This window comes from Colossoma macropomum, unplaced genomic scaffold, assembly GCF_904425465.1.
Source record: "Colossoma macropomum unplaced genomic scaffold, Colossoma_macropomum, whole genome shotgun sequence".
NCBI lineage: Eukaryota > Metazoa > Chordata > Actinopteri > Characiformes > Serrasalmidae > Colossoma > Colossoma macropomum.
This window is the reverse complement of record NW_023494804.1, coordinates 13836156-13860982: the sequence shown is the minus strand read 5'-3', so window position 1 is coordinate 13860982 and position 24827 is coordinate 13836156. Positions and strand designations below refer to the sequence as shown.

Genomic DNA, 24827 nt, shown 5'->3' with positions numbered 1-24827 from the left:
TAAAATTAGTTGTATGATCTGGCACATTTAGATGTGACGAATGAACAAAAATAGAAGAAATCAGGTAAGGGGCAAATACTGTGTGTAATTTGCATAAAGTTGAAGATAGCTTAATTTTTTTTTGCTGTGCTGTGAGTCAGAGCCAGTTTAAGCTCTGGCCACTTCCAGTTTCTCTCTGCTTTAGAACAAGATTTGCTGTGTGCAAAGCCATTAGTACCATTATTGTTATTTTCTGTATTTTCTCTTATTGCTGATATTATTAAAGCTATTGACAATAATTTTGATTATTTAACTGCAGATCAGGCATTTTATATGCTGTTAAAATATTACACTAAAATTTACATGCTTACCTACCAGTCATGAGTTTGCTTGTACATATACAGCGAAGATGAAACTGATGGATAACAAAACTATCAGTGCAATTTTCATGTGCACATATGATCAGATTTGACCGTATGCCAGATTTTCTTCAAATTTTATGGGGTGTTGGATGGTATAACACCAGATTTTAGCATCTTACAAACATTTTACACTAAGGCTATAATGACAGGAAAGACTGCTGAATTTACTATTGATGGAGAAGATGTGGAAATGGCGAACAGCTTTTGCCTGCTTAAATATTGTTAACAACAAAATATTCAGTAGTCAAGAAATATGACACAGATTGTCTTTTGGCAGAACAAGGATAAAGGAGCTTCAAAAGATCTTAAAATGCAATGATTTGTCTCTACAGGCCAAGATCGATCAGAATTCTCCAGGTTATGGTTTTTTATGAATGTAAAGCTGGACAATAAGCGGGCCAAGAAAAATATAGATGCCTTTAAATTTTGGTGTTGGTGAAGACTTTTGAGAACACTCTGGATGGCAAAGAAAACAAATGAATGGATCCTCAAACAAATCAAGCCTCACCTTTCACTCAAAGCCCAAATAACCAAACTGAAGCTCTTATTTTGGACGTATTCTGAGAAGAACGCGTTCATTGGAAAAGACCGTTATGCTTGGAACAGTTGAAGGTAAAAGAGAAAGAGGAACTAGCAACAAGATGGATGGATACTGTCAGAGGAATCATGAACCAGCCATTCAGAAGCCTAAAGACCCTAACAGAACACAGGATATTCTGTGGAAACACTATCTAATAAATAATAATAATAATAATAATACACACATTTTTACTATTTTTCTGTGTTCCCTGGCACTTGATGATAAACAGTAGCCTTCAAACAGCAAAGCAACACAAGAAGCTTTGAGCTTTGTGAGCGCTCAGTCAGAGGGCATGATGGAAGATGTAGCAGCAGAGTGGGTGAGTGTGACTGCAGTCTCCTGCGGTGGTGATCATTACAGCAAGACAGAGTGACACAGAGGCCTTGAGGCTCAGGCTGGCACAGCTTATACCGCCCATCAAGGTGCTTCCAGATGATCAGCTCACATGGCAGTCACTAATTAAACCTGCAGCTGGAGGGGAATATATCCCTCCCATTAGAGGGCACAGCGAGCCCACCTCCAGCACATCTGTGGGATGGATGGCGGCATCTTTTCCGCTCACTGCTATTGTAATGAGCAGTGTTTAGGTAAGTGGCGAGACAAAGTGACAGCCTTTAGTGACAAATTAAGCATCTCAGACTGGAGGACTACGGAAGACATAATGAGGGACCGGATTGCACACTAATTCCCTCTCCCTCTTGTTTATTCAAGTGACTTGTTCTTTTTCTCTTTCAGTGACAGAATCATGTGCCTTCTGAAGAGCATTAGCAAATTCCCTGGGAATTCATACGGTTATGATTTTTCACATTTGTTTCAGCAAATATACAACTCTGTGCCTGGGAGTATACAACTCCTTTGGAGCGTACCCTACAACAGCGGTGATTAACCCTAACCAGTATTGGTTATGTTAGTGAAAATAACCTAAAGTATGGCATTAGTTGAAAGTTTAAAATCTGCTCTAGCAGGTTTTCTGTCCTTGTTTCAATGAGATATGGTTGACAATGAATAATAAATTACGTGTTTGTTATTGCTGGTGATATCTCTGACTTCTGTGGGTCAATGCACCCCTCACCTTCTCATTGGTCTTGACCCTGAGGGCCTTACCTTGCTCACCTGTTTCTCTTCACCCAATAGTGTTTAATGGAGGTTGATTTCTGAGTTATGGTAAAGATTATCTGCAGTACTCACTGTTCCCTGTCTAGAACCGTTTAGAAAGGAATTTTGGTGCATCGCTTCTTAATCAGCCTAAATAGGATTTTTAGTAATGTAATTGGATTGCCTTATTGTAGTCTGAACACCTCACAGTTATGACAGATGGAAAACGTTAAAGGTTAGTAAGCTTATTAAGTTAAAAGCACATATCATGTGATGGTGACACCAGTGGTGTAATGCTTTTGTTAACGTGTCTCAGGAAGCAGAGCTTATTTTGAGACAGTAAGTGTACCTGCCTAACCATGCGGTTGGTTGTTTTAGCTGCCGACTGCGTGAAATCAGAAAAGACTGCATAATTGGAGTAGGGGTCTTCCTTATTAGGTTGTTTAGACTGCAGTACAGCAAGCTTGAAAGAGGGAACCGAGAAGACAATAAGCATTCCAGCATTAAACATGATCCTGACAAAACATTCCATCGCTGCCTCCCAAGCCTCTTGGGTCAACAGATATTAGCCTCTTGGTTTTTCAGAAAGAGCTAAGCTTGTGTGCTGATCTTTTGGCACATCCAGACTCTAAAATAATAAAAACACAGTATAGGTCTTCCTTGATTTAGGTCTCACTGAAGTGTCTTGAATTGCACGTCTGTGTTTCTTGAATTGCTGTTCGTCCCCCGTCTGCTTTGTTCACATTTCTTTGGTGCTAAGCAGATGGGAAATTTCATGTGATGTAGGGCTTCACTGTTAATCATACTTTTATCATCACAATATGACTTACCTTGATAAATGCATCGCTGAGGACTGCAATTAAAGAACAGGTGGGATTATTAAAATTGTTGTAGCATTAGAAGCCATGTCTAACATTAGAGCTTGTCTGAATAGGGTGTCAAATCCCACACTCCTGCGTACAGGACAAGTGACTTAACCACTTAGCTATACAGCTGCTTTTCTAATGGTGAACGCTTTGCTCATCAGAGTTATATCTTTGCTAATAGTAAACCAGGGACTGTACAGCCCGCCAGACCACCCTCATCCTACAACCAGGCATCATTGTTTGTATATCTAAAAAAAAAAGTCATTTTTCAGTTTAGTCATTTTACTTTTTTTCAAGTTGGGTTCCAGTATTGGTCACGTTAGTGAAAATAACCCAGATCTGGTATCAATTGAAAGTTTAGGATCTGTTTTCTGTCCTTGAGAAATAATATAAGATGATGTATTTGTTATAGGTGGTGATATCTCTTAACCTTGATATCGCTTGACTTGATATGTATTGACTTCTGTGGGTCTTCGCACATCTTACCTACTCATTTGGTACTGATTGTGAGGGATCTTACCTTGATAAACCCTTTTTTACTAGTAAACCCTTTGCTAATTGACATAAACCCTTTGCTAATAGTGAATATTTTGCAACACTTTGCAGTTTACTTTGATAGTAAATTTTTCAGCACTTTGCTAATAGTAAATCCTTTGTTAATAGTAAACTCTTTGCTACTCAAGGTAAACCCTTTGCTAATAGTAAACCCTTTGCTAATTGACATAAAGCCTTTGCTAATAGTGAACATTTTGCAACACTTTGCTAATAGTGAACATTTCACTAATTGAGGTAACGCCTTTGCTGATAGCAAACCATTTGCTAATCAAGGTAAGCCCTTTGCTAATTAAAGTAAACCTTCTGCTAATAATAAACATTTATCTAATCAAGGTAAACCCTTTGCTAATGGTAAATCCTTAGCTAATCAAGGTAAACTCTTTGCTAATACTAAACCCTTTGCTTATTGTTTGTTCTGCATGTCAGGGGATTCATCAAACACAGTTCCCAGATGTTCACATTTCTTTAGACCAAACTACTCTATTCTGCCTACTGTCATAGTGCAGGAGTGAACTTTTTCTACTGTTTGGCTACATTGCATCTAATGGGCCAATTTCTACAACTTGTAAACGTCTATGAATAAACAGATGTTTAATTAATTTCATTATTTTGTTCCATGATAGATTAAGCTACAGGGCGCCCCATTTTAGTGTGTACTCTGTAATCACTCTGGCTTTACAGAAAAATGACAAACGCATACCAGGGATGTGGCAGTTTGCCTGTTTAGTGTGAACAAAGGTTATATTTAATATTCTGGAAAAGATGGTGTTGCAGTTTCTTAGGTCAAGACCAAATAGGAAATTTGCAGATGTGTTATATTAATAAGTGACCTTAATAGGCCAACTTCAATTATAAAGCAGCTTCTTTCGGAGGGAAATAATAATATGGCTGATGTGGTGGCAAGAAAGGCAAATGAATGGGCTCTGGATTGAGCAAGACATTAAAAACTATATAATGCTAATTATATGTACCACAAAACGTGAGATCATCTGTGAAAAAACTGAACCTAAAATAGATCTTGCCTGTAGGACAGTGGTTCTGAACATTTGAGCAAATCCAAAGATCACACGAAATGTAGAGGTTTGTTCTGCACTGACCAAAGCAAAGCACAGTGGTAAGTCTGAATCAAATGCTACTGCAGGACTTAGAGGGGGCAGTATACACAAGTAAGCCCCCCAGCTACACTAAAGCAGTTTTCTACTGGAAATAACCTTTTCTCTGGTAGAGGGGGCAGATACTGAAAACAGAAATGAACACATTTTGGGGCATGAACTTACTTCCTCACACCATTGTACCATACATTGCAGTGTTTTTTATGGCAGCTGACTGAATTACACTATATGGACAAAAGTATTGGGACACCTACACATTACACTTACAGGAGCTTTTGTGACATCTCATTCTAAATCCATAGGCATTAATATGGGGTTGGTTCCCAATTTGCAGCTATAATAGCTTCTAGGAACAAGATTTTGGAGAGTGTCTGTGGGAATTTTTGCCCTTTCATCCAGAAGAGCATTTGTGAGGTCAGGCACTGATGTTGGACGAGAGGGCCTGGTTCACAATTTCGGTTCTATTTCATCCCGAAGGTGTTTGATGGGGTTGAAGTCAGGGTTCTGTGTGCGCCAGTCAAGTTCTTCCACACCAAACTCACCCAGCCATGCCTTTATGGACCTTGCTTTGTGCACTGGGTCACAGTCATGGTGGAACAGAAAAGGTTCTTCCCCAAACTGTTCCCACAAAGTTGGAAGCACAGAATTGTCCAAAATGTCTTGGTATGCTGAAGCATTAAGATTTCCCTTCACTGGAACTAAGAGGCCTAGGCCAACCCCTGAAAAACAACCCTATAGCATTATCCCTCATCCACCAAACTTTACCGCTAGCACAGTCACGCAGGTTAAGTTCTCCTGGTATTTGCTAAACCCAGGCTTGTACATCAGACTGCCTGATAGAGAAATGTGATTGATCATTCCACAGAATGTTTCCACTGCTCCAGAGTCCAGTGGTGGTCGTGCTTTACACCACTCCATCTGACACTTGGCATTGTGCTTGGTGATGTAAGGCTTGCATGCTGCTGCTAGGCCATGAAAACTTTGTAGCTGAGTTGCTGTGGGTCCTAAATGCTTACACTGTTCTGTTATACCACTCATAGTTGTTTGTGGAATATCTAGGAGGGAAGAAATGCCGCGAACTGACTTGTTGCAACAATGACATCCTATTACAGTATCATGCTTGAATTCAGTGAACTCTTTAGAACGACCTGTTCTTTCGCAAATGTTTGTAAAGGCATACTTCATGGCTAGGTGCTTGATTTTATACACCCGTGGCAGTGATGCTGAATAAAACACCTGAATTTGATGATTAAGAGGTGTGTCCCAATACTTAAAGTGTACTTAAAGTGTATTTAACTAGTTGTAGGAGAAGTGAGCCAGCACAGGTTGCCAGTACAAATCTCAGGCCTACACTCTTAAAAAAATATGGTTCTTTAGTAAAGGCAGTTGTTCTGTTTAGAATTATTTAATGCTTAAATGGTTCTGTGCATACTGAAATGGTTCTTCAGATTGATAGAGAATGTATTATATATGGCTCTGTATAGAACTTTTTTGGAAATGGTTCGATATAGAACCAAATACAACACATTCTCCATCAGTCTGAATAACTATTTTACCATGCAAAGAACCATTTAAGCATGAAATGGATCTATATAGAGCTCATGGTTCTAAATAAAATCATTGCCTTTACTAAAGAACCCCTGAAGAACCATTATTTTTTAAGATTTTATACCTGCTTGTGCTCTTGAACAAGGCACTGAACCCCCAAGCGGCCCCAGATGGTGCTGCGCTGCTGGCACTGCTGGTGCTGCAGGCTGGGCATAGTTAGGCAGCAAAATGACAGCTTTTTCTTGTAGGATCAATAAAGCACATAATGTAATTATATAAATGATTTCTCGCTCTGAGCTCATTGAAGCAAGCAGAGAAATGCTGTGGAAAGTGCAGATTCTAAGCATTCAATCAGTACCACATTTAGCAGAAGAGAAGATATCAAGCCATGTTATGATTTGACTTTGATAAAATGTTATTGTGCGTTTAGTGCTATTTTTGTGTAGAAAACCAGTCTTTACATTTTTTCATAGATTACTATAACTAACTGTATATTGATTTCTTGGATGTGGGGGAGAGTGGACTGCAACCTTACATGCGGTAAAGTGTAACATTGGTTATATTTCTTACAGCATTTTCATCTACAAATTTTGACAGCCATCAGACAGATATTACTTGAGGTTATCAGTGAAGACTGTTTTTGAACCATGAAAGTGAAACATAGGCGTTTTTAGTTACAGGTTACAGAATTACACTTGATTATTTTAATCACCTTCTTGATGGCTGGAACGTAGCACATAAGCAGCTCACAGTGAGAGCTCCACAGGTGGAGTTAGTTTCAGTGAAGCATTACAACTAAGTCTCCTCATGTAAACAATGAGAGAAGTCCATTTAACCCTTTATGTAAATTCAGTTCATATTTTTGGAGATTTATGCACATATTCATGAATAATTTGCTATAGATGTAAATAAAATGTTGATTTGGCTTAATGATGTTTGCTGTTCTACTTTGTGGTAAATTTTTTTTTTTTACAATAATACATAAAACAGCCTAATCATACTTATTTTCATGTATATATTTCATATATTTATTTAGGTTGGAAACATTGTCTCAACAAATTGAACTGTATGAAATTAATTGTTTGCGTCAGTCTTTTTAGCAACTGTTACAAATTCCCATAGCCCTGCTATGGGGTAGGTTGTAATGTACACTCATGCCACCTTTGCCACAAGTGATAGGTGCTGGAAACAAAATGTGGATATTTGTGTTTGATTGTGTCCTGCTCTCCCCTAATGATAATTACTCTGGACTTGTAATTCAGCTCAATGGGAACAGAACACGTCCATGTAAAGACCTCAATCAGAATAGACTGATCAAATTGGGCCGTTCGGCCAATTGAATGAGGTGGTAATCCTGTAAATAATCCTGTAAATAATCTGTTCAAGGCTGAGGACAATTTTTTGTCCTGGGATATTACTAGAAAATTTGTTCTTGTGCAAGAAATTGACACATTACAGAGTTTGGGTGGTTTATGTACCAGTCCTAATAGTCCTAATGATTTTTACATAACCATGTTCCAACCGCTTATTATCCATTTAAACAAAACAGACTATTTTTGCTGTGCCTTTAAGACTGATGCATGTATATGAGCTCTTTTCTGATTGGCTGCTCTGTATCATGCCTCATTCAAAAGGCCAAGCTGAAACACTGCTTATAAGCTCCGTGTGAGTTGGCGGGGCTAAACTGCTGTGGGCTGATTAGGTGAGAAGGGTCTGGCTGCAGACCTGCACTCTCAGCCTACATGCGCCGCCAGCCTATTGATGACGCCAGTGCACGCTCTGCCATGACAGTGTTTTTGTCGGTTTTATGAGGAAAAACAGCGAACCATGTACTGTTGGGCAACAAGAGTTACACTGAATGTATATCAACGTTGCCATACTGATAGTAAAGTAATTAAACGATAAATATGAATGTTGGGTTCATTCGCAGAAAAAACAAAAAGGCTACTGAAACTCATGAAAGCCATGCTGAGACGATTAGAATCGGTTATCAAAAACTGTAATATTGAGTAAAATAGGACTTATTAAGGATTCTAGGAGGTTGTGACAACATACAGTCAATGTGGTACTGATTACTTTTGCTGTCTCGTCAGCGTTGTCACAACCTCCTAGAAAGTTGTCAGACAATGCTGTCTTAACTTTCTGAGGAATGACATTTCAATGTTGTGACAATGTAGAGAGCACCAAGCAGACAACGCTGTGGGCACCAAAACAGTACGTTGTCACAACGTAGCTGTGTTTGCAGGGCCGTTAGGAATAAAACCTGATAGTTTTGCTTCCTAATGGGAATTGGCTTGATGGTTGCCATTAGAGACCATTAGGAAACAATCAAATTTATCTGGAATCAGTCCCAAAACACCTGATTAAACGACCAGAATCCTTTACACTGTGATATCAACTCATCAGGAAAATACAGAATACCACTAGCAACTACTGAAAACCACCAGGGACAAACAAACACTTTTAATGGGTTCTATGATTTTATTCAACAGATAGGTACATTAATTGTAACTCTCTAGCTGTGTTTTGGACAAAAAATGGATTAAGTGATGATATCGCAGAGCAGCAGCAGCCAAAAGTTAACGTGCCGTTGGGCTGTTTCTGCTATTGTGGCTGAGAGTGCACGTGCACATGATGTCACTGGGGCTGAGAGTGCATCTGGCTGAGAGTGCATGTCTGCAGCCAGACTCTGTTGGAATAGGGGGATATATGAACATTTGGTTTTTCATGACATCACAGAAACAGTGGATTCAAAACGGGCTGTTGATGCAGCTTGATTTTCATATATGGACAGGATGAACTGAGGGGTGAAGTAGTTTTCCTTGGGATCTTTCACATGTGAATGCATTGTTCCACACTAAATTTCTGATAACTCCATAATGGAGAGCTCTCTCTGTGCTCTACAGTTTTGCTTTGCCATTAGCGGGTAACCAAACCTGGGCGCGTTTTTTTCCACCTTTACATCAACCGCCATGGAAACCTATTTTCTGTTCTGAAGTCTGGGACAAGCTGTTTTTTTTTCCTCACAGGAGGGCGGGCAGAAGAATGCAAGCTCCATGGCAACGTGATGGGGCACAGGTGGTGTGGCATGTCAACGGGCTAAATAAAAGGCAGCAGGAGAGGCGATTGCACCGCTGGCCTGTAGCCCTCACTGTAGACATCAAATTAGAGTAATCAATAGTGAGGGCAACACAGACAGATTCCTTTTGTCTCCCACTTCCTCAATCTCCATCCATCTTTTAATATTCCTCAGTGTCATCTGGACGGGTGGAGGATGTTACAGTGGTGCAGTGAACGACGTGGTCTGTCTTGCCATTTTTTTCCGTTAGGCCATCGTTTGCGTTCTGCATGGCAGAAGGTCAGTGAGCAGTGTCCTGGGAAAGGCCGGTCTCCCTGCCTGAGGGCTTTAAAGTTTGAGTCTCCTAAAAATACCCCACTTTTAATTGTTCCCTCTCCTCAGAATGTCTTGTCGTCCACGTTTCGTGCAGGGGAAAGTTTGCAGTCGTAAAAATGTCACCGTCTAATTTTAGCACTTGCGAGCTTTTCAGATGCTCGTCAAGTGACCACAATGTCAAAAAGTTTGACGTCTTAATGCAGAGTTCATGAGATTACAAGTTAATGTGGCTTTTGTCAGTGACTTTGCCCTGGAACAGCTTTATTATTTTTTTTCTAGTTTGCCATTTTTCTCCTCATTCCTTCTAAAACAACAAAAACATACATAACATGCTACTTAATTAATCTATGTTGCATCAGCATAAAAACAGTCAAGCTGGCAGTTTTGAAAAGGTTTGACAACCGTAGCAGATCACATTTCACACCTAGCAAATCATTTTTCACAGTAATGCAAATAAAATTGTGCGTTTCATCTTGGGCTGTGTCAAATGAAATGCTTTGCTCATGCTCGGAAACAGTCATGAGAACAAATGAGATCATGCTGTCCTCTTGTGGAAGCAGAGGGGACAGCACTAAGAATGATGAGAGCAGTGAGTTGTGCTTTTCCTATGACAGCTATTTTTACAAGCATAATTGGGATCATTTTAGCGATTGAGAACATTATACTTTAATTTTAATCTATTTGCCATTGATTAGATTTGGCACAAGACCCGGTCATCTGATCATTGGCAGCTTACCCTTGGGGGGCTTATTCCCCCAGTGTACTCTACATTTGTTGCAGCATAGTGTATCAGCCACCCTCTATTCCATCCATTAATGGAATGGGGCCACCACTGACCAGAAATTATTTTGGTGGGGGTCCATTCTGAACAGCACAGTGACACCAACATTGTTGCCTGGCAATGTGTGTATTGCAGGTATGTGCGTATCAGGCACAGCAGCATTGTTGAGGGTTTACAGCTCTGTGCATTGTATACTGTCCTTTTAAATGTGCACTAATAGGTAACATTCCCTTCCTCACCCTTGCGCTTCTCTGATTGGTTACCATGGCCAGCAGGGTGGACCTATCATGACACTGTTTTCCTCCGCTGGCAAACAGCAACAGCTTTGTGACCAGTAGTTTGCATGAAGCACACAGCAACAAGGCCGCACCTGTAGCTGGATGTCATCTGCTGCTTTTGGAACTCTGCAGAGCTGATGAAAAATGCATTTTTTAAAACACCATTTAGACCGCTCAGCTCAGACTAGCTGGGAAACTACGTTCTTGTGTTATATGCATGCAAATGTGGCTATGCTGCTACACACAGAGTTCACTGTTGACATTTTCATAGGCATGAGCTTTCTTCAAATTGAACTGCTCTTCACCTTTCGCTGATTTGACACTTGGTAGACTCGAATGTGCCGTATCAGCAGATGCCTGGTTTTAAAGCACTATCAGCAGTTTGTTAAGATTGCATAATGGTAGAAACTGAGATTCATACAAAAAAACATTCTGACTTTTCACAGCATTTTCTAGAGCCTAAATCAAGCCTGAAATGTTTGTCCAAACCCGAATACAGCCTGAGAACCTGAGTCGACCTGAAACACATCATTATATTTTGAGTCAGAAACTTACCAGAGTATTACAACATTCTGTAAACATAGCCTTAATTAGAGCGTGGATAAATAAAATATAAAAACAACCAAAATAGTATGCTATTCTAAAATAATCAATACTCCAAAATTCAGCTTTAATTCTACTTTAACAAATCTAATTGTCAAATAATGCTGTTTAAGAGTATCTCACACGATTTTTAGTCGTAATAAGCTTTCCATCCTGTGCTGTTTTCACACTGTGCTGTGCTGATATAGCGAGAGTAACCTTCACCTGTTTAATCCTGAAAGTCTATTTCTGCACACAGAACATGCTACATAGAACATATTGATCATATAAAATATTTTTAGCCAAACAAATTAAATGTCCTTTTGGCTGCACTACAATGTCCTCTGGCGAGTCATTTCAGTGTTTGTTATGTTTTCTTGTGAGTGTTTGCCTCATGAACCCCGGTGCTGAGTTTCAATCATTTTTTGAATGTAGTTAATAATAAAGTAAGGAGAAAAAATAAAGCAGGGAAATGCAGGTAAAATCTGTTAAAAGTCTGAAGTGGGCTGTGAGTACCCAAACGTGAAATTTGAACTCAACGCATATTTAAGATATGATGCCCAAATCTGACGAAACCCGTCGTTAGCAGTCGGTCCTGCCAGGTTTAGACAAATATTTCAATCTCTAACACTTTCCAGTATAGTATACCAACCTTACACCTGTTCGACTGGCTGTGAGCTTCTAAACAGTCCCCATCCAAATCAATCGCCCTTTTTACCTCATGAATGCCTCTAAGCCAGATGGGATTAGCGAAAAGCTATCTTGTTACCCAGTTGGTCATGTGAATTAGTCATCTTTTTTTTCAGTTTTGTTGCACGATGAATAGTCAGGAGAAGCAGTTTCACGATTCCCACAAACATCTGCCATGGCTCCTGTTGGATCCCTGTTTTCATTAGCATTGCATTGCTAGCACCAAATATGCTTTCATGAATCTAAGCAGTACATTTGGTCTGTAAGGCACCTAATTTTTTTGAGCAAATAATGATAGTATATAGTATGTGCTTATAATATTTTTGACCTAGATCTGTCCACTGAAGAAGCTAAGCTAGCATATAGTATCTGACAGAACTAGCTCCGCAAGAGTCACCAGGTGTGGAACTGAAAGAACTGGTCTGGTTTACTTTGACACTTTGCAACAGCTTTCACTGCTCATTAGCATGTAAAGACTGGTATATCATCTGGACCTGGTGCTGACTATTCATGCCCAGTATTTGTGTGAGCGAGGATGCAAGGTGTCACGTTGCCCTGGCGTCAGTGACCCTGTGGCTGGTACTTAAATAGCGGGTGAAGCTGGTGACGTGAAGTTGAAGATGAGTCTGCCAGCTAGTACTGAGCTTCTCTCTATGGAGATGGTGTCCAGAAGCCGATACATCTCCACCAGCGGCTCGCCATTTGCCACCCATAAACCCATCGACATCAAAGTCAGGAGGAGATGGTAAGATTTGGACATTGTTGGTTATGTTTGTTTTTATCTGGTTCTCTGCTGGAGGAACTGTACGTACAGACCTGTAAGTACCACATAACAAAGCTGTGTTTGGGTTTGCAGGTTATGTACAGTACGGACCACCCTTCATTTATTTACTTTACAGCCATCAAGTACAAGCTATTTGGTTTTCAGTGTAAGAAAAAAAAACTGAAAAACATAGAAAAAAAAAAATTACACAGAAACCTCAACATCTAAGTATAATGTCAGATATTTCAGTATTTAATGTGTCCACCTTTAGCCTTTATTACAGCTTCCATTCTTTTTAGGAGACTCCTTTTAGTTTTTCAGAGAAGTCTGCAGGGATGTTTTTCAACACCTCCAAAGTTCAGTCTTAGAAGTTGGTTGCACTTTCTGCTTCCCACAATGCAAATAATCGCAAACATGTTTAGTGATGTTAACTTCTGGACTCTGAGGTGGACAGTTCAGTGGGCCTCATTCACCAATATGTTCCTAAAATTTTTCTTGAATGTATTCTTGAGAAAGGTCCTTAGAAAAAGTCCACGTCAGATTCATGATGTGTTCTTCAACCACAGAATTGTTCACACCTTTGTGCTCTTGAGTGTGTGTAGATTCTGTTCTTACCTAAGAACAAATCCCACATAAGAATGTCAGAATTTTCATGAAAACTGCAAAAGTGGGAAAAGAAATTTCTTTTTAAGAACGGTTAGTAAATGAGGCCCAATGTTCTGAGAAGACCAGCAGCTTCTTTGCAAATTTCCCTCTTCTCAGTAAGAGCTTCTTTACATCTACACATCCTTTCAGGAGTTGTCTTCTCACAGTGGAAGGATGGACAGAAACACCAGGATTTTTTAGATCTGAAACAAGAGTGCAGCTTTATTTTCTTCCATTTTTTTCTGTATCTTTTAATACTTTTTTCACTCCCGTTTTTTGGAAACTCTTGTTTTTTCACTTAATTTCCCTTGACTTTCCTCTTCCTTGTGCAAGCTGATTATCTTGTATCTAATCTCTTCAGAAATATTGCCTGAAAAATGAGTCATTTGTACGTAACTAGCAGTTCGACTGGAATTAAATCAGTGAAGGGTGGTGTTTGACTTTTGCGCATTGTTGTAAATTCTAACCTAAATACTGTGTTTTGCTGTAGAGCAAGACATCAGGGCTGCATCTAGACATATGGTCTTAGTCCAGTAGCTCAGACTCAGTGCACTGAATGCAGGAATGGAATTGTTTTACCTCATCAGCTAATCACATTGGCTTTAATGGATGTAAAGCAAAGGAAAGAACCATGTAAGGCTAGAGAAAATAATGGAATCATCAGATAAAAGGGGCTCATTTAGTTAACGTATTAAATAAAGACATTATAAACACATGCTTTTCTTACTCACTTGAGAACAAATCATGTGTAAAGATGATTCTTGAAATAAATATAAATAAAAACGGTATTAAACTGCCATGCTGTCTTGATAGATAGACAGCAACAGATTTCTGAAAGAACACCATGAAAGACGCCAGTGATTAGTTAAACTTTCTGTGTAATTGAGTAGTTGAGATATAAACTCATTCTTAGTTTTTTTTTTCCAATATTTAGGTTTTTCTTTGGTGTCTGTTTTGTCTTACAATATCCTTTATGTACTTCACCACCAAGAATAGGTAAAAAAAAATATATATATATATATACATTTTAGGGTAGTAGGCTTATGAGATTGTGTGCAGTATACTATTGTATGATTGTGCCTCCTTGCCTGAACACTTGACAATAGTATTGTGGGCAGTATTCGCAAGCAAGCGAGAGGCGCTTTCCTGCTTTGCTGTGCCACTTTCCTGCTCCATTAGCACACCATCTCAGCGCACCATATGTGTTTCAATAGTGAAAATTCTTGATGTTAGACACTGACCTTCAGATTTTTGGACACATTTACTTCTAAACAATGGGATCTAACTGCTTAACATGTGACCATGTGGGACAAGGATGTAGTAAAATAAGGCCCCGTCTACAGACTAAAACTCTGTTTCGGTAGTGACGTGAAAACATGGGATTTGCGCAACACTTTTAAAATATAGATTTTTATTTAAAAATGAAACTCATGATAAGTCTAAACTTTTCAACTTCACTGTAAAAGAAAATTTAAAAAGGATTATTTTCACAAGTTAAAATTCAGAGGTTATGGTTTAGGACAGACACCAGCAGAAAATAAACCCCGTAAATGATGATTATATATATTTAGCTTATTACTGTCTCAGTTAATGCCATGGATTTAAATATACCATAACATAATCATTGTAAATATGGAAAGTCTGAATACTTAATTGTTTTTTAAACATCTTTTTACTGTGTGATTGTGGTTATACAAAGATGTATACTTAGATGTTTTATTACAACTATCCATGTGGTCTGAGAGGTCAGAATAAACTGGGAAGGCCTGGCAGCAAACGTTTGCAAAAAACCTTGCAAATGCCATGCGTAATCTCAATGCTCCGTTGTGTTCACTGCAAAGCAGCTTAAGATTGGCAGGTTTGCTGTATCAGCTTCTTTTATCAGAGGCTGCCTGAGAACGACACAAACATATGCTGAATAGCCAACATTTAGGCGGAAACTCACTTCCTTACATGTTAAAGCTCACGTAGCCATGTGTCTAGTTTGGTTTTGCGTCTTTGGTCATTAATGTGCATTTATATTTTGTGGCTCTGGGTGGTCATACGTCATCATAGTCTTGACGCTCCGGTCATGGTTTATCAGGGCAGTTAGTGGTGGTGAATGTAGGTGAAAGGCCTTGAGCTGGAGGGTTTAGCTCCCTGCACAAGAGGAGAGACCAGAGGGCTTAACCAAGCTCTCATGGGTCTCTGGTCACAACCGGTTCACTTAGTGATCTATGCAAGCCCCATCACAAGGTATTACGCTAGCTGCCCCCCTCCCGCAGCGCAACTTAACGTCTTAGGAAAAACACCAGGCTTAGAACACGGACCATTTAGCCACAGAGGAAATGCATGCAGTCAGATCAGACGCAAGCAGCAGCCTGGCATTTGTCGTGCTAAGAGGCATGTGGGAAAGAAGATATAACCCTCAGGGTGCTTTCTCACCTCACAGAGCCCTTTGAGTCTCCTGACTTCAGATCTAATGCTCTGCCCGCTTACATGCCTCCCTGTAGAGGCTGAACTTTACTTAAGGTGACCTCAGTTTGAATCTCTATGAGGCTGCCTGTGTCGAGTCTAAGGCTTTACATGGTAAAACTTTAATGCAACTAGTTTCATGCAACTTGACAGTTTGACAGTTACACAAAGCAATTAAAAAAAAAAATTGCACACAACACATTGGAGTATTACACTTGTTGGCCACATTAGTAGCTTTTATTTTTAAATACATCATAATATCATTGCACACATAAAGGCAGCAGGGACATTTTATCTACATTTGCATATTTGCAGAGTTTTTACCCTCTTTGTATATTTTTCCTGCTATTCTCTTACTACACCTATCTATTTATCTATCGATGTTTTGTTCTTTTCATATATTTTCGTTTTAAGTCTGTTCTGTGTGTCTGAAGCATTTGAAAATTATTGTTAAAGTTCTGGTTCCGGTTGTGTTCTGGTTGTGTTTGATGTCTTGCTCATCCTGTCCCAAAAGCACTGTAAGTTCGCAGAGGTACCTCCTCTTCTTTAATCATTTTCATCCTTTGGATTGCAATATGAATCTCAGTTCACCGTTTTCATCGTGTAAAGCCAGTCTAAGGATGGACATAGTTGTTTGAATACACAAATATCCAGGAATATAGTTATAGTTCTATTTTACAAATACTCCAAATAATTTTACAAATACTCCAAATAAGACATGCTGATGTGCAAATTTTGCTTCTTTAGTTTAGTACTAAGGCAACAATGCAAACAACAAACACTGGAAGTCAGTCTCAAATCTTTTTAATAAATACCTCCTCAAAGCTTCTTTTAACCTGCTCAAACCACATCTAGGTGTTCATAAAGGTCACACAGACTTGTCACTGTGGTTTAGGACACAGTATGATGCCAGTATGATAGAAGTGAACAAAGCTTTCCAATGTATCTGAGAACCTCATGCTCCCTGTTACGGACATCATGCAGGCATAGAAACACTCGATTGCAGTAATAATTTCTGGTGTTTCTGTTTATTAACATATATTTTGTCTTGAAAATTCAAGACAAAAAGTTCTCTGTGAATAGAAACAACAGAAATCCTGAACCTCATCTGTATCCATATTCTTGCACAACATGCGCCTGAGGAGGAGTCAGAATTTGGCGGATCTGCTGTCTGCTGCTGAATTCAGCGACGCAGTAAAGTTTTGTTAATTGTTTTAGCTCACGGTGAGTCTTATTGTGTCCTAAGCCACATCAACAAGTCTGCATGACCTTATTGAAGACCTGGTTGGCTTGAGCCGGTGGAGAGATGTTTTGGGAATGTATGTGCGATAAAGATTTGGGTGACGAATGTCTTGTAGTCAAGGCATCGTAGCTCCAGTACTAAAATAAAGTAAAGAAGCAAAATATGAGCACCCATAATCTTTTGCCTGATTGATTACATTTAGGGTAAGTGGGAATTTTTTTTTTTTTGCACATTCAAACCAATCGAAACATTCTTTTAAGATTACTAATTGAATAAGTTTGTGGTTATGCATTCACGTGTCATTCATTTAAAAAGCAGAATAGCAAAAAGTGCTAAATTGCCCATCACCGGTCAAAGGCTTTTGGGGAACATTAGCTGTGGTTAGCAGGAATGAAAGTGGTTTTGTTCATCTCTCTGCATGTGCGAGTGCAAGGAAGGATAGAGAGACTGACTCAGTGGCAGTGGAGGGGAGGGATAGGGAGGCCCTGAGCTGAGAGAAGCCCAAGGCTAAACTCCGTGTCCCCAAGGCCTAATAAGATTAAGGGGAGAAAAGCAGCGTGGGTAAATGGAGGCCAGAGGGAGTGGAGTGGGCCGTTGCTCTATGCAAAAGGGGGTGGGGAGGGCAAAGCACAGCACAGTCCAGGAAGCAGCCGGTACAGTACGAGGCTCAAACTCGGCTTCTGTCACAGGAAATAAACAGCCCCAGTGGCCATGGATTGGCAAAGGGACTCCACAGGCAACTTTATTGCCCCGAGCCACGTTGTATCCAAAGGCATGAAGAGAAAGCGCCTGCTCCGATCCTACAGGTAGTGTACACTCCTTGCAGCACGCTGCTATCGGTTCATGTGCTTGTGCTTGACTTGCTCTACCTTACATTGAGCGAGAAAGGCAGCTTGTGGCTTTCTCAAGTCAGTTTGTTGGGTGCATTAGCCGTTAACGTCTTAGTGTAATTTGCTCAGCATCTGAGTGGAATTTGGTAAAATTCGGAGTACATGGAAGTAATGCCCCCAGATTGGACACTCAGTTCACCTCTCTAAGCTCTCAGTGGCTGGATGAGGTGGGCTCAGTAGTAAAGAAAATGTACTCTCTGTTTCTTTCTCTCTCCCTTATCCTTTTTTTTTTACTTTTCCACACAGCTATTATAAGAGCAATGTGGCTATTTGTAGCTACTCTCAGTCAGGACACCCTTATGTCACCGCATTGTATTAGCAAGTAGACAGGTGATGTAAGGGCACTGATCAGCTGCATGGACACAGACCCCTTTGACCGAGTCATTTAAGGTTCTTTTAACAGTTGTCTGTTTGTGGAAAGCGAATGTGTTGCATTAGTATCGAAGCACTCAGCATGCTGACAGAAATGGAGAAGTGTTACAGAAGCTGGAGGAGATGTTAGAGCATTTAGTTAGAATTCAGTTTAAGCTCCTGTTTATTTATTTATATTTGTTCGTTCATTATTTCATCCAAAATAAGAAAAAATATAATTACATTTTTTTTACATTTACAATTTACTGTGCTATGGATAGCCAAGGCACAATATAGACACGTTTTAGCCTAGCCTGTGCTAAGTAGTCTTGAAAAATGTTGCAATGCATTGTTCATTTTGAAAGAGGATGTTGCAGTAGGCTCACGCTGGGCAATGCTCAGTGTCAAGCGCTATCAACCAAGTCTCAACCAAACCTCAACTCTCACACCACATTAGAAGTGCAGAAAAGAAACCCCTTACAACATGACTATGAACGACTATGAACATGCAGGGCATAGCAGTAATCACTCTGCATGAACATAGTGTCCACTTACAAAGTTAAAATGTTTGGTATCACTGTTAAAAAGTTTTGAATCAGTGCTTTTAATAATATAAAACCAAATTGACCCTGTTCACACCAATGTGACTGTATCTGGATTGTAACCTTCTAAGATTTAACCAAGCATTCACTCTGGGGCTGTGCATTCTGACTTAATGTGATATTGGAGTATCCATAAAAGGTAATGAACATATATCTGCTTAACCAAAGGGAGGGAAAAAGCAACAGCAAAAAGGGAAAAAACAGACCGAAATTAGATGATAGCATTGAAGGTTAAAATTTGAAATATTTTGTTATTAGAAATTAGGGGATATTTTGATAAGTGTTCGTGTCAGCTGAGTGACAAAAGCTGCCCCTTCAGATGAGCTAATACGCTGATGCTAACCGGAACGATGTTGGATACAGATGGAGACTCTGCACAAGGTCTTTTCTCCTCAGTAGATGATGCACCAACATGTCTGTTTGTCAAAGAAATACTTTGTCACTGCTAAAAAATCAGCTAGAGTAGTTAGAACACTGACGCTGCCTTTTCCATCACGTCCTTAACAGTATATACTTGGTAACACGCTCATGTTGAGGCACTTGTGTTTCATAGTAACAAAGTATAATATCCTTCCTCGCAAAACTGTCACTTTTATGCTGAAGTAATAAGGAGAGTTTCAACCTAGACTGCTATGTGAATGAGGCACATTGCAGGGCAGCCAATAAGAACAGAGATTACTTGTATACATCAATCTTAGAGCTGCAATAACAAAAACAGCCTGTTTAATTTTACGGAAGAAGGGGGGGTTGGGTAATTGTCGTGTAAAACTGAATTATGTCTGTTTTTGGTACATAAAAGCACACATTATAAGTAGACTTTAGAAGCGGAAATAAAAGACAAAGATTTGAGGATGTGAGCCCTATAATATGACAAGATTCCAAACTTTTGAACCAAGTTCTGTATGTGTGTCTAGCATACAATCTGTTCTTTGGCAGTGTCTTCACAGTGCTAGTGGTTTAAGCACTGCCCAATACATAGAGAATCCAGGAAAAACAATCACAATCCAGCTGTTTCTGTCCTTAACACTAGAGGGCCTCCTAGCTTCACTTAACAGGCTCATGCTTTCATATAAGTATGGCAGTCTGAGTATTTCAGAAGAAGCATAAGATGCTCTGGTTTCTTATTTCTGTATTACGATGCCTACAATCTATAAAGGCATTTTGAATATACAGCAGTGCCTGCCAGAATATGTTGTGAAATCAGCATTGCCTAATGTTTTGCTAACCAGCTGGTGTCGCATTTAGCGTGAATGTGCTCAAAGTGTCAGAGGTCGCGTGTCCTGAAGCTACAGCACATACAGTGCAAGCACTGTGGCATCAGCAGCTCTTCGTTTGTCATGTGACAATGGGACGCAACCCCCCTCCTTTCTCTGCCCCCTCCTCCTGTCCGCAAGAAAAGATAAAAATGGTTCACGCTTCACAACAACCCATGAGGCACTTATGCCCAAGTAGCATGAAATCTTCTTTGGAAATTGGCCGTCTTCAGGATTTCAGTGCAAACGGTCTTTGTTGTGTGTAAGTTTAGCTCTCATAGTTGTGCTGTTGACTGCAAATCATCCAGCCAGGGTCTGCATATCTCTATACCTGTATCTGGGTCGTTCTGCCATTGCATTGGTGAATGGGCTATGAAATTTGATGTGTAATTGAAGTGTAAAACTTAGTCTGTTATATTGAACAGCGTTAGTAAACACCACTGACAAAATGACTCAAATCTGAGCTTTTCTAAAGTGTAGTCCACTGCCACTTTAGCTTCAGGGTCCCGTTGTACGTAATACTTCAATTCAAATACTGCGTTCATGTCATTATTTTATTTCAGTTTTAAAATGGCTTTCATTAGTTACACCACTGACCCACATAAAGCTGTCAGTAGTAAAACCAAATTTATCAGAAATATTAAGAGAGATTTCAGTAATGGAGAAAGAGTTAGTCTTTCTTCCTTTTACAAATCCGTACAAGAAGTATTTCAGAAAGACCTTCCTGTTTTTTGTCAAATGCTATTTTGTTTCTGTAACACCACTGACAGAAAACTGAATACATGATTTATTATAAAAATAAAAGTCTCTTCATAGTTTTTACAAATCATTTTAACACAGGATAGCCAATATATTTTTACAATTTAAACTGAGAAAGAAAATCATCAAAATTGTTGTTTTACATGAAGATAATACTTCAGCATATGTGAAGTCACTGGTGTAACATGCTGGTTTCCATGCTCAACATGACCAAAATTCACTAAAATAAAAAATTAAAAGGAAGAATAATTACAATTTACTACTTTATTTATTACTCTTGTTTGGAGTTCATTCTCTTGGCCTCGAAGTTGTGGGACACTGTTTGCCTCTCTACAATAGCAGAATGGCTCATCTGTATGTAATTTTTAAAAATATCACATCATCATATTACATCATAATTTTTTGTCTTTCTTTAATACATGCTTTTTGTGTCAGTGGCTGCTTATTTACCTAATTACAGTTTGAGATGACTACTTATAAACAGATGTTTACTGATGTTTATTATCACCTAGATACCTGATAGGTCTGCTGATTGTTCCAGTTTGGGACAGCATTGTCCACTGCCATTTTCCCTCCTGATACCTCCCTCCACACCAGCTTATGCCATCCCTTTGAAACAGTATCCGCGCTTCCATATATGTAACAGCAGAACAGCTGGTCCCACTCTTGGTGTGTTTTGGAAGTGCTCTGCTATCAATAGCCACTGCTCAAACATTGCAGCCGTGACGGCTAATGCCATGGTTGTTTGTCTCTCCTTTTCCTTTTGAGTGATGACTCTCCACTGCAGCTCTTTGTAAAAGACAATGTTACATGGCAACTCCTAAGCATGAAGATTTCCAACCTGTTGATTGTTTTTTTAATGAGTAACTTTAATTTATAGTTTGGTGTTTGTATCAGCAAAAAAAAATGTTAGTCTTCACATGGTATTACAGGTTAACCTTGGGGTTTACTGCTGGGGAACAAGGATAAATATCATTAGATATTGAAAACATCAACATGTCTTGTATTTTCATGACTGTTCACTATCATATTGAGTAATTAGTTTTCATTTCATTCTTGTCTGTAGAGTCAGGTCTTGTGATCTGTATCAGTAGCCGGGTTTCCATCCACTTATTTTTCTGTGCATTTTGACATATTGAAGAAAAAAGACTTTGCCAGCATTTTCATAAAAGTTCATATGCTTGCTTGGGGTGGATTTACAGATAAAATGAAATGCGATGAGTTATGATGGAAAATACTTGGCAAATAAACAATGTTAAAGAAAACTGAACAAAGTCAGATGCCTGATCAATTCATCCTGTTTTCGTCTGTCAGTAGCTATGAAACATGACACAAAATAGCAGGCAAAAGTGAACGGACGATGAAATGTAAACGTTTCTTTATCTAACATACCTGGCATTATTAGACAGAAACTGACCTAAGATTCCCGCCACCAGAGGTGGGTAGTAACTGTACATGTACTTAAGTAAAATGTTAATGTATTTATATTCTGCATATCTTAAAATCACAATACTTTTATTCATACTCAAATGTATTAGTGATTAAAGGAATCTGCTTTGTACATTTTAGCCATTCATACTTAGTTACGGATTCTTTTTTGTGTTTAATTTCATTAGGTTTTGTTGGTGACATCATCTGCACTGCTGTGTGATTGGTCACAGCTCTGACTTTGAAGCTTTAGCATTATCCTTTAGAGTAAAAGATTCTGAAGAAGAATAGAGTATTACAAACTTCATTACTCATGCCGATGGAAACTAGATGTACTAAGAAGTTCCACTGTAGTTCTGTAGGTTACTGAGTACTTAAGCCGTTTTTTGACCCAGTACTTTGTACATCTACTCAAATTGTTTTGAGAAGGTACTTTTATTTTTATTTGAGTCATTGTTTTACTCAAGTATTAATACTTTTACTTGAGTATAGGTTTAGGCTACTCTACCCGCCTTTGCCTGCTGGTGACATTTTCTGAGCCTTTATTTTGCCAGTGTCATGCTCTTAGAATGTCAAATTTAGCCCTAAGACAAGTAGTCAACAAATTGGCAATGAGAAGCTGCTTAACATTAGAGATTTCTCTGTAGACCCACTCCGTATTTCTCAGAAGTGTTTTTATGAACGTATTTTATGAGTGTATTTATTTTAAAATTCTCCGGCTGTTTTCAAACTAGCTAGAACTAAAAAAAATAATTGGTGCATGGTTTTTATTGTATAAATTCCACAAATGCATGAAAAGTTCCTCTGTTTTTGGGTATTCACTCTGTTTTGTTTGTCAGATTTTTTTTTTGTTTTTTGGAAAAACTGTAATGAGGTCAAAGATTTCACCTTTATACAGTTGATGTGCAGATGGCTCTTGAAATTTGAACTTGATCTCTGTATACTCAATAGCTTTGGCCTTTGAAACCTCTCATGTTTCTCTTCAGTCTTTGACTCTGTGTCTTTAGATAAGGCATCACATCTCTTCCTCACTAATTTCTTTAATTAGTCTGCTTCTCTGCTGGCTCTGGAAGTGGCTCAGTAATACGGGATAATGAAGGGCAGGTTAGAATGCAGTGTATGTGAGCGGGGGGGAGTTGTTGATGGCTCCAGCCCGAGGCCAGCCAAAGCTCGGATAAGGGTCGAAGAGTTTTGAGTGGGGGCTATTGCTGAAAGCCTCTGACGTTACTAGCTGCCTTTTACATCTCCTAGTTCTTGTTATTAGATCAGATACGGTCTGCTGGACAGTGCGGCACACAGTCCTGTCTGTGGGCCTGTGAAGGAATTCTATTGTATTCTTTTGTATCAAAAGTAATAGTATTTCCTGTTTCTCAGACGTTCTGGGTTTGACAGTCATGTCCTGGTGAATAGGGGAACTGATTTTGCCATTTCGCACCATTTTGTGGTGTCTCACCATCCTGTGGTTTCTCTTGAGAAACTACATACATACATACATACATCATCTAAACCGCTTATCCTTCTGGGTCCCGGTGAGGTGCTGGAGCCTATCCCAGCTGTCATTGGGCGGAAGGCAGGATACACCCTGGACAGGTCACCAGTCCATCGCAGGGCAGACAGACAGACATACACAGTCACACACTCACACCTAGGGGCAATTTAGCATGTCCAATTAGCCTGACTGCATGTTTTTGGACTGTGGGAGGAAACCGGAGTACCCAGAGGAAACCCACACAGACACGGGGAGAACAGGCAAACTCCACACAGAAATGACCCTGGTTGCCCAGCCGGGAATCGAACCCAGGCCACTCTTGTTGTGAGGCGACAGCGCTACCCACCGCGCCACCGTGCCGCCCTCTTAAGAAACTAGGAAACCTTTATACTTAATTCAAGACTCAATGTCGCCAAAATTCTATAAATCAGGCTGTTTCTTACTAATACATTTGAAGTTGTTGCCTTTTGGTGAAATTTGTCATTTTGAATGATGTATATGCCATTTGCATTGTGTAGATTTACATTTTCTCCCCCAAACACAGTACACAAAATTCACAAAAAAAAAATCAAATGATGGGCAAAAAAATGTTACTAGGTACAGATTATCACTGCAGCCACGGCAAGCAGCTTCAATTTAGTTTTCATCTGAAATGTATGCAGAATATGTTGATTTCTTTGGACTGTAACTGCTTTGAGAGCTAAACAGCTGTCTACAAATTACATTACAAGTGGCAATCACCGGGGTCCAAACACTGAACACTTTATGAAGCGAGTATAGGCCAGTATTTTTTATAATTGTTGAAGAGCGGTCTCAAAAGAAGGTGTCTGACTTTTGACTTTGTTATGGCAACAGCAGATTTTTAAGAAATAAGTAAAGAAACAAATTTTTGGACAAGATTTGTGTTAGCATAATTGTTGAAGTCAATGAACAAAATTACTCCACAGTAGTTACCACTGTTTATTATTCTTAGAGTGCACCACAGTTATCATGTTAAAATCTCTAAGATGTTCTGGGCTGATATAGGGGTTGGTTTGTGAGTAAGAGAATTGATACGGGGTTGGTTTC

The 24827-nt window shown here is 39.3% G+C and overlaps 1 protein-coding gene across 6 annotated transcripts in view; it reads left to right on the top strand.

Annotated features, from left to right (window-relative positions):
* Window positions 1–24827, top strand: part of LOC118824256 (cAMP-specific 3',5'-cyclic phosphodiesterase 4D-like) — a 268709-nt gene that overhangs the window by 189149 nt on the left and 54733 nt on the right. Inside the window, exon 1 of one of the 6 annotated variants that reach the window (XM_036594263.1) lies at window positions 17547–17793. The exons of the other annotated variants lie outside the window; for them this stretch is intronic. Coding sequence (XP_036450156.1) covers window positions 17699–17793 — 95 coding nt within the window. The 5' untranslated portion in view covers window positions 17547–17698. Of the gene's footprint in view, window positions 1–17546; window positions 17794–24827 lie in introns of those variants that run through there. 6 annotated transcript variants of the gene reach the window in all.